General features: G+C 42.0%; 1 protein-coding gene across 2 annotated transcripts in view; it reads right to left on the reverse strand.

The window, feature by feature from the left end:
* The window catches only part of LOC103189063 (low-density lipoprotein receptor-related protein 1), a 147,158-nt gene extending 136,474 nt beyond the window's left edge, over window positions 1–10,684 (reverse strand). Inside the window, exons 1-2 of one of the 2 annotated variants that reach the window (XM_042344262.1) lie at window positions 10,556–10,684; window positions 2,113–2,163 (exon numbers count right to left, since the gene is read on the reverse strand). In XM_042344262.1, coding sequence (XP_042200196.1) covers window positions 2,113–2,163; window positions 10,556–10,640 — 136 coding nt within the window. In that variant the 5' untranslated portion in view covers window positions 10,641–10,684. The remainder of the gene's footprint in view (window positions 1–2,112; window positions 2,164–10,555) is intronic. The other variant, XM_042344263.1, reaches the window with a different exon arrangement.

Below are 10,684 nucleotides of genomic sequence, written 5' to 3' on the forward strand. Positions count from 1 at the left end.
CTGGTTACGTAACAGTAAGTAGGAGCCTAGATGTTAGTCGACTGGTGGATCGTTTATCAAAAAAAACAGTATATTCTGTGAAGCGCTTTGAGACTTCTTGAAGATGTGATAAAGCGCTAAATCAAATGCAAAAATTATTATTAATGTTGCTAGAATTATAATGCTGTAAGGTATTAGACAAAGTGCCACATGAAAGGCTTGTAAGAAACATAGTATAAAAAACATGGTATAAAAGGGACAGTGGCAGCGGATCCAGAACTGGCTGGGAGACAGAAAGCAGAGAGTTGTGGTGAACGGCTGCTTTTCTGACTGGAGGGAAGTGTACAGTGGTGTCCCCCAGGGATCGGTATTAGTACCACTGCTCTTCTTAATATACATAAATGATCTGGACTTGGGTATAGCAAGTACCATTACCAAGTTTGCGGACGACACAAAGTTAGGTAGGGTGGTAAACAGTGAGAAGGATAGCAGCCAACTGCAGGAAGACATAGACAGAATGGTAAAATGGGCGACACATGGCAGATGAATTTCAATGCGGAGAAATGTGAGGTAATGCATTTTGGTAGAATGAGGGGAGGCAATATAGGCTGGTAATACAATCTTAAAGGGGGTGAAAGAACAGAGAGACCTGGGGGTTCAGGTAAATGAATCCTTGAAGGTGGCAGGACAGGTAGATAACGCTCTAAAAAGGGCAAATGGATACTAGGCTTTATAAATAGGGGCATAGAGTACAAGAGTCAGGAGGTTATGATTAACCTATATAAAAACTGGTTAGGCCTCAGTTAAGAATATTGCGCCCAGTTCTGGGCACCACACTATAGGGAGGATGTTAAGGCATTGGAAAGGGCGCAGAGGAGATTTACAAGAATGGTACTAGGAATGAGGGACCTTGATTAAGAGAAAAGGCTGGAGAGGTTAGGATTATTCTCATTGGAGCAGAGAAGGTTACGAGGAGATCTAATAGAGGTCTTCAAAATCATGAGGGGATTTGATAGGTTAGAAAGGGAAAAACTGTTTCCACTGGTGGGTGTGTCAGTGACTCGAGATCACAGATTCAAAATAGTCTCTAAAAGAAGCCGAGCGGAGGTGAGAAGAATTTTTTTCACGCAGCGAGTTGTTCAAATCTGGAACGCATTGCCTGAAAGGGCGGTGGAGGCCGATTCGATAACTACTTTTAAAAATGCGGTGGACGGGTATTTGAGGAGGACGGGTTTGCAGGGTTATGGGGAAAGGGCTGGGGAGTGGGATTGACATTACATTGCTCTTCTCAAAGAGCAGCACAGACTCGATGGGCCGAATGGCCTCTTTTTGTGCTGTACGATTCTATGATTCTATGATTCGATCTATCCATCTACAAAAGTTTACATCTAGCAGCCACAGGTTCAAATTCTGGTCTTGCTTCCCAATCTTAACAAAGAAGTGCTGAACAGAAGTTGTAGTGTCTCCCAAGAGGAAGGGGGAGGGTTAAAAAACAAACCAGAAAGCTAAGTCACATCTGGGTGGTCCTGCCACTTCCTAGCAACTCACTGCAGGACAAATGGCAATGGTCTGGGACCAAGCCATGTCCTTGCTCTCACAGCGACAGGCATCGGTCCAAGCAAAGAATAAAGGAAGAAATACTAAAGGCGGAAAAGAACATCCACTGGAAATATGTTTCAGTAGCTTTTACTGTAGCAATCAAATAAAGCACACCAATCTCACTGAGGCTTCTAAAAAAAACCTTCTTATACTGCCTCATTAGCTAAAGACATTTTGACAATGTAACACAAAAAAATGTAAATAGCCTTGAATGTTCCTAAGGCCCTTGCAGCTTTGAGCCTTGATTAAATTATATTGTACACTATATTTTGATCTCATTATTGGTAAAGAATTTAAAGAAATTCTGCAGAACGCAAAATACCAAATGTCCTGATTACTATGCAGATTTGATGCATTTTTCCCACAATATCTGCAGGTTCTCCCCCACCTCCATTTACTCACGCCATTTGGATAAAATATTTCAAACCTGTTGAAGATACCGTGATTAACAGAGGGACAATAAAAACAGAAACTGAAGTTTTACCTTCCAAAATTCATCATCTCTTTCCTCATCCCCTTCCCAGAACTACCTACCATCTAAAAAAGCATCAACTCGAACCTTGGGGTTGTTTTGTAGGATTTGTTCTGTGGAGGGGAGGAAACAAACGTTTACCAGCTTGTTATAGTAAAAACATGTAATCACAGTTCCCGACACACATCTGTAACTTACAAGCATCCAAATAGACTTTGTCCACACCCCACCCCCACACATAAAAGCCATGTGTCCTCAGGATAAACTTCATCACCTTCTAAACAGTTCAAAAATGACAGGAAATTTTGTGGCACCAGGCTGACTGATATCAGTTTCAAACCTACTCTTAAAAAGACCTTCTCCCACTGGATTACTTAATCTAAAGCAGCCGTCCGCCTCATACAGTGTAAGATGATCCTGAAAGGATGTCAGTTTGGCAAGTTTCAAATGCTTCTAATGCCATTCTAAATGACAAGGGAGAAAAAAAAAGGTCTACATCATTAGCGTTTATTTCACTTTCCTAAAAACATACATAATGCTAAGCATTTTAATATAACAAAATATTAAACATTCTTAAATCAAGTCCTCTCATTTAGTTTTCATGGTACAGGTATTATAGTTCCAGCAGCAAGTAGCAAGAACAATAATTGGAAAGCAGTGTTCTGATATCATAGACGTTAAGTCATTTACTTAACAACGAAGCAGTATAGAGGTTCAAGTCCCAGCACTGTATGTCCTTTAAGCCTAACAACAACAGTTGTATGAGTTTCTGCAGTATTGTCTGCCAAATCATTAGAACAAGGACGTCATAACCTACCAGCTTTATAGCAGGAACAGCGAATTATTATGTACATTTAGGGTCGTCAGGATTTTAACTATTGCACATCACTATTAACTATTGGCTGCCGCGTTCGCCCACAAATATGCAGTCAATTCACTTTACAGTGGCTTCTGTGAAGCGCTTTGGGACGTCCTCTCGACGTGAAAAGCGCTATATCAAATGCAAGGATTATTATTATTATTATTATCACTAGAAACAACCAACCTCCACTATTTTGCTACATTGCAAATTGAAGTAAAAGTTTTATTTTAATATTATGATAAAAATACATTTGCCAAAACTGTCCCAAAAGCTGGCTGACAAAATTCAACTTCCAAAACTAAAGAACTAATGCCAATTGTTGGTACCATTATAGCTGCCCAAACTGAGATCTACCAACTCAGATATCATCCTGGTATGCATCTGTTCTGCATGTGTGTAACACACCATGCAATGAATTTTTCCACCAAACCATTGAACATGCAGTGATAATTTTTGCCAAATTTAAATAAATGCAAATGAATGCATAAAAACTCAATCAAATAAAGACCATGCTTATTGAAAGTGCAAATCATTAGCTTCAAGGGCACAGCTGTTATAAAACTAGACAACACAACCATATGTATACCAATCTTTTGTTAACCCAATTTGAGACCAGATTGAGTGGGGGTGTTTCTTAAACCTGCCTTCCAAGATAACCCAGTCAAATCTAATGAAACTCACCCTCATGTGTAACTGGAGTATAAATCAGTCAAGACAAAGATGCCAAAATTAAAGCCTGAGCCAAGACTCTTTACACTACATTGCATAACATATAAAGGATGATCGTAACCTGATAACTTGCAAATTGAAAATGAATTGCATTAAAATGCAGTGCAGATACATTTGCACCGTTTTGTTGATTTTTCACTCTTAAACTAGAAGTGATTAAGTGATAGTTCATTTGAGTGCTCCATATTAGATAAGATTTCCACAAATGAGGGATTTTGACTACCATAAAGAGCTACAACAATAAGAGGCATTTGTATAGCGCCCTCCACGCTGGGCGGCATGTCAGAGCACTTAACAATGGCAAAGCCCGAGGCTGAGCCAGGGGGAGAGGGAAGATGACTGTAAGTGCTGTCGAAAAGGAAGCTCTTCAGGCGCGTCCTGAAGATGGGGAAGGTGGGGGCAAGGCAAATGAGTTGAGGGAGGGAGTTCCGAACTTTCGGGGCGTAGTGGCTGAAGGCATAGCCACCAATGGTAGAGCGGAGGATTCGGGAGACAGGGAGGAGGCTGGATCCAGTAGAGGGGAAGCAACGGGTACTGCTGTGGGGGGAGAGGAGGTTAGAGAGATAGGGGGGTGCCAAGGAATGGAGGGATTTAAACACTATAATGAGGATCTTAAAGTCGATCCACTCAGTGACGGGAGCCAGTGAAGTTTGGCAAGAACTGGGGTAATCGGGTACAGTTTGGTGTGGATGAGAATGCGGGCGGTGGAGTTTTGAATGAGCTGAGTTTTGTGAATAGTGGAGGAGAGGAGCGTTACCGAGTAGTCCAGCTGAGAGGTGACAAAAGCATGGACAAGGATTTTGGCAGCTTTTGGGGTGAGGTATTGTCGGGAGACAGGCAATGTGGCGGAGGTGAAGGAAAGCGGTGCTGGTCAGGGACCAGATGTGGGGGAGGAAGGATAACTGGGGATCGAACCTGATGCCTAAGTTGCGCACGAGTTTGGAGAGTTTTAAGGAGAGGTCAGGTAGGTTGAGGAGGTCAGAACAGTGGGACAGAAGACGTTGACAGCAGCCAAAGAGTATGATTTCTGTCTTGTTGACATTTAACTGCAGGAAATTTGCATTCATCCAGCTCTTGATTTCCAACAGACAAGGTGACAGAACATCAGGGGACTGGGGGTCGGAGGTGGAAAAGTAGAGTTGAAAGTCATCCGCATACTTGTGGAAGTTAAATCCGTATCTGGAGATGACATCACTGAGAAGGAGCATATAGATCAGGAAGAGAAGGGAGGCCAAGGATGAATCCTTGGGGTACCCTACAGGTGATCGGTTGGAAGCGAGAAGAAAAGCCATTTGCAGAAATGTAGCACTGGCAGTTTGTAGGGTAGGATTCTAACAAAGTGAGTGCAGTCCCCCCCCCATTGAGGTGGATGATGGACAGGCGGTGGAGGAGGATGGCGTGACCGACTGCGTCAAACACGGCGGAGAGTTCCAGGAGGACTAGAAGGCAGACGGAGCCCTGGTCACAGATAGAGAGGATATTGTTTGTGACTTTCACGAGCGCTGTCTCTGTACTGTGGGCAGGGTGGAAACTGGACTGGAGGGGTTCGAATAGGGTGTGGAGGGAGAGGTGTGCATGAAGTTGGTTAGCAATAACGCGTTCCAGAACTTTGGTAAGGAAGGGCAGGTTTGAGATAGGGCGGTAGTGGCCGAGGTTGGAGGGACCGAGGATAGGTTTTTTTATAAGGAGGGGGTTTTTGAGGGGGAGTGGTACTGATGCTGAGGAGAGAGACTGGTTAATAGTGTCTACCAGCCGTGGGCAGAGGGGGAGCTGGGTGATCAGCAGTTGGGTGGGGAGGGGGTCAAAGCAGCAGGTTTCATTGTGGTGATGGTGGATGAGAGGGAGGAAGGAGAGATGGGGGCAAACGAATGTAGGATGGGGGCCGAGGTAGGTGAGGGAGACAGAATTGGGGTGGTGGTAGGCGACACTGGGCAGAAGGATGAAGCTGCCAGGTGGATTTTGTCAATTTTAGAGGTAAGGAAGTCCATGACCTCTTTGCACTTGGCGTTAGATGTGAAGATTGAGGGGGCACACAGAGGTCGACGGTGGAGAATAGAATTTTGGAGCTATTGTTGGCCTCTAGTATGATGTTTGAGTAGTGCGCAGTTTTTGCTCGCAACAGTGAGCGGCAGTAGGTGTGTAGATACTCGAGCCACAGCTGATGGTGAACCAAGAGGCTGGTTTTCTGCCACCTGTGCTCGAGCAGCCGGGTTTGGGATTTTAGGGAGCAGTTGTACCAGTCGTCTCTGCTCCCTAAAATCCCAAACCCGGCTGCCGGGTGGGTTTGGAGACAGACCTGGATTTCAGGGGGTCGAGGGAGTTGAAGATGAAGGCAAGGCGATTGTAGAGCAGCTTGACGGCTGCTTTAGGGTCGCTGAGGGTGGAAGGCCAGAGGGATAGGAGGTCTGAGAATGAAGATAAAGAACTACAAGGAGCAGCTTGTGTAAAGGTGGCAATATGTCAGATATAATAGTCAATCTCCAGGTTGCAGTTTGACACTTAGGTTTGCTTGTACTTTATTGAAACCAAATAGCCATCATCAAGGTCATAGGAGACAAGTGCATGCTTATGTAAATTGCCTGCATGCCTTAAGACGAGAAAAATTCTAGAAAAAAAATTAATAGTAATAATGGTATTCATGAAATTTTATACACTGAACAAAACATGATAGGAATTTATTTAAAAAAACATTTTACCATCATTGCTCTAAGATTAATAGAATGCTGTTGCCAAGAAATAATTTATAAAACAAATCCATTGGCTGAATATTGTAAATTTCAATGACAAGCAATTAGCATATTACCTTTAACTGTGCTCAAACCAAAAAAAAAAGCAAAAATAATGTTTGGCAATGACTCAATAATGCAGCTATCTTAGGTATAACTTGCTTGCATAAAAAAAATCTATGACTAATCTACATTATCTGTAGAAGCTTGCCTTTGCAAGATTACAACCTGCAAGTCATTTTTTAATAACAAGTATAGGTTTTTCCTCCTTCCCCATGATTAAAAATATTGTAATGTTTTGTGGTCACATACATTGTTAAATATGTACTCATCTTTGGTGGAGAAATACATTAATTTTTTTGAGAAAATAAACAAGCTCTCGCCTTATATATAAAAAACAAATATAAGCTGCTTGCACGCATCCAATGATGAAGTCAAGAAGAGACAAGTGCAGTCTGCATCACTTAGATTTTCACACGCCTTTGGCATTTTTGGTGGCATAACACCAATGTGCTGCCAAAGATGCTTCCAGTGCAAAAGCTTAAAACGTTGTACAAGTGGTTCATGCAAAGGGCTCCAACTACACAAAGACTGGGAGGGGCCGGAAGAGGAGGGAGGGACAGAAAGAGATAAAAAGGAAAGAATCCTGAGTTATGTTTGATAGGCAAAGCGTCAATTTCCATTATTGCAGTCAATGCTAGTGTACAACTACTGCCCATAAAAGCCACCACCATACTGAACATCACATATGAAAAGATTTAGGTGACTAGATAATGTACAGCAATAATAATCCTAGCATTTTATATAGCTCTTTTCACATCTTCTAGACGTCTCAAAGCGCTTCACTGAATATACTGTAAATTGAATTGACTGTATATTTGTGGGTAAAATGGGGCAGCTAATTGCGTACAGCAGTGTCCCACAAACAATCGTGGATTTGCAAATTATTATAGTTTTTTTTTCTTCAGGGATTATTATCAGGCATGTGGAGCAAGGAAACTTGCCCAAGGTTTCAGCCTGCCGGGAATTGAACTCAGGTCTCCCGCTTGCGAGGCGAGTGCTCTAACTACTGAGTTACAAGACTCCAAATAATCAAGACCCAAAATATCACTTAAATTGCTTCACAAAATAAATATTTTCCTGCACTAGTATCTTATTGCCTAATTTGTTAATTTGCTCACCTACATTAAGGATTGTTTAATTAATCCAGCCACAGAAATTAATCATTATATACGTTAAACCAATAAAAGAATTCCAGTGTCATTCCTTGCATCAATCTGGAAATTGGTATGTTTACTTGACTTTGCTAACATGCTGAGAGTAGGGGTATTTGTCCAAGCTGTAAGTAGGAGAATGCTCTCATTTATTCCATATGGAGTCAAGCTGTTCACCAAGAGACTCACAAGTTCTAACAGGTAGGGTGGACCCAACTCAGTGAACAAAGACCCAAACGGCAAATGGAGAGACAAAACTGACAGCATCTTCTACAATATAATTTTCATCCATTAAATTCTAAGGCTTTTCGCGTTGCACCATCTGATTTCATCAAAATATACAGTTTATATTATGTAGATTATTATATGAATTCTTTAATTTTTTTACCAAAAGGCAATTAGGTTAAATTTTAAAATCTATTTCAGCAGGTTACATTTATGAGAAAGATATTCACATAACCTCGCATACATGATCCACAACATTAACCTTTAGACAGTCTTAAACATCTCAAAGATTAGCTGCAGTCTTGAGTATTTAAAATAATCATTTTCATATTCTTGAGGTGCAACCATCGCACATTCCTCTCTTCCAGCTGGTCACAATTCCTCTTTTCTCAGAGGAATCTCTGGTCCTGTCTCTAGTGGCAAAACTGTATGCTGCAATAACGACTGGCCTTTCAAACTCTATTTAGATCAGACATTATGAAATGAATAAGATCATGGCTCAAGTGAATCATTCAGTTTAGTATAATCGCATTTATGGGAAATAGATTACATGTTCTACACCAATGCACTGTTGTTATTGCAAAATATTTTGGATAAACCAATTCAATAAAACAAACGTTCCATGATAGATTGAATAAGTAGAATAGATGTGGAGTCCTGAGCTCAAGTGGTTAGGGCACTCGTCTTGCGAGCGAGAGACCTGGGTTTGATTCCCGGCAGGGCGAAAAGTTGGGCAAGTTCCTTACTCCACACTCCTGTTTACCTAGCAGTAAGTAGATTGGCAGATCGCTTTTCCGGGGGGGTAATAATTCCTTGGTCACTTCAATCCACAGCTGTTTGTGGGATATTCTTTGAAGCGCTTTGAGACGTTTTGAGACATGATAAGGCACTATATCAAATGCAAGGATTATTATTATTATTATTATCCCTGATGAGTTAGGAAGCATATTCAGTGGACAACAGAGAAGGTCACAGGCTCCAAATCAAGCCTATGACCTGTACCAAGATAGCACTAGGAGATATTAGTTTTGATGACTTGTGATAAGGAAAGAGAGGGAAGAAAATAAATTCTGGCTCCAAACACCATCCACCAAATCTGACTGCGGAAATCAGAGGACAGGTTCAACCTGAGACCAACCCCCCCCTCCCAACCACAGGAACAGTCAAACTGCCTATACTCACTCACCCCAAGCTCACACATGAATGACAACTCGGATGAGATTTAAGAAGAAAACTTTCACCCATGGAACCATGCTCAATGGAAAGAAAGTCAATGACAGTCAAAAAAAAAGGAAGGGAGCAAAAATAAACCAGCATAAAAATGTGGAAATTGTATATGGAGTTTGCAGTATCAGCATAAATTATATCATGCAGGGGGTAAAATCGTATGTTTTCCAAAATAAAATATGAATAAAACAGTCACTGATACATCTGGTTTCTGTAGCAAATTCATTGCATCAACTGCCCAACCCAACTAACAGGGAGTATTCAAGGGAACCTTATTTCCCCCCTTAATTCCTGAAGCCAAATGCTCGTCAAATGATTGCTATTGCTGCAGAATTGTATAATTATTCCGAGACGGAAGTTTGAATTGAAGAAAAACGTTAAATCTCCCCCCCACCAAAAAAAAATTCCTCAATTTGGCAACCAGTATTCCAAATGACTTAGATGTTTCTGTGTTAGTGAGAAAAGCAATCCAAAGTCTCCAAATCCTAGCGTTCAGGTCTCATTTTGTCCTCTAGGTGAAACGCAGGAGTTGTATTCCTTTAATTCACCTTGGCTTTTAAGCGGAAAAATTTTTGCAAGTGACACATCCAACCAACCACTAGCAAAACATTTGTTGCCTTAATGCAGAAGGAGGAGGAAGAAAAAGGGAGGAAGGAGAGGGGTGAAAAGAGGCAAAACACATTCCATTGCAAAACTCACCTCCAAACAAAAAAATCCCACCCACTCACTCAAACCACCCACCCACCCAAAGAGGGAGAAAAACACTCTCGTTTCGCTTCGCCCCAACCCCCACACATCCACACACACACACACAAACCCCACACCCGCCACTCAAAAAAAGCATTTTTATATTAAAAAAAGTTTGCCACAACCTGTTACATAATCTCGCTGCGTTTTTATTATATTATTATAAATAATATAATAAAAAATAATTATGATTACACACACACGCGCGCGCATGTGTGTGTGTGTATATATATACACACATATATATATATAACAAAAGGAAGAAAACCTTGCAAGATGCAAGGGGTGGTGTTGGGGGTGTGGGGGTGGAGGGTGTGTGTGTGTGTGGTGGGGGGGGGGGGGGGAGAAGCAAGACACACACACACACACACAACCCCGTTAAACAATATTGCTCCAGGTCTCTCCGATGCCATGTCACGCACAGATTGTGAAGGAGCCCTGATCAGAGCCAGGCGCAGTGCAGTGCAGTGCTCGCTGGCTGCCATAAAAACACCCTTTGCCCCGGCCAATTTTTTTTTGGCTGCTTAACATTGATGTGTGTGTGTGTGTATGTATCTACACACACACACACACACATATATATATATATACACACGCACACACACACAATCTACACACACGCACAGAGCAACACCGACTCGAGTGTATTTTTTTTTAAAAATAACATGCATACATTCACGTTGGTTTTATATGAAAGAGGGAGGGGGAGGGTTGGGGGAGTGAGTGAGTGGGGTGATGGTGGGGTGGGGGGGGGGTGAAGTGAAACCCTCCTTACCTTCGGCCGCCAGGGTCGGCGAAAGCAATTCAACGTGCGAAAAAATCCCAAGTAGCAGCGCCAGGCGCACTCCGAAGCCGGGCATTGTGCAAACAAACAAATAATAATGCTGATGGTGATGGTGGTGGG

Source organism: Callorhinchus milii, unplaced genomic scaffold (assembly GCF_018977255.1).
Source record: "Callorhinchus milii isolate IMCB2004 unplaced genomic scaffold, IMCB_Cmil_1.0 Scaffold27, whole genome shotgun sequence".
Classification (NCBI taxonomy): Eukaryota; Metazoa; Chordata; class Chondrichthyes; order Chimaeriformes; family Callorhinchidae; genus Callorhinchus; species Callorhinchus milii.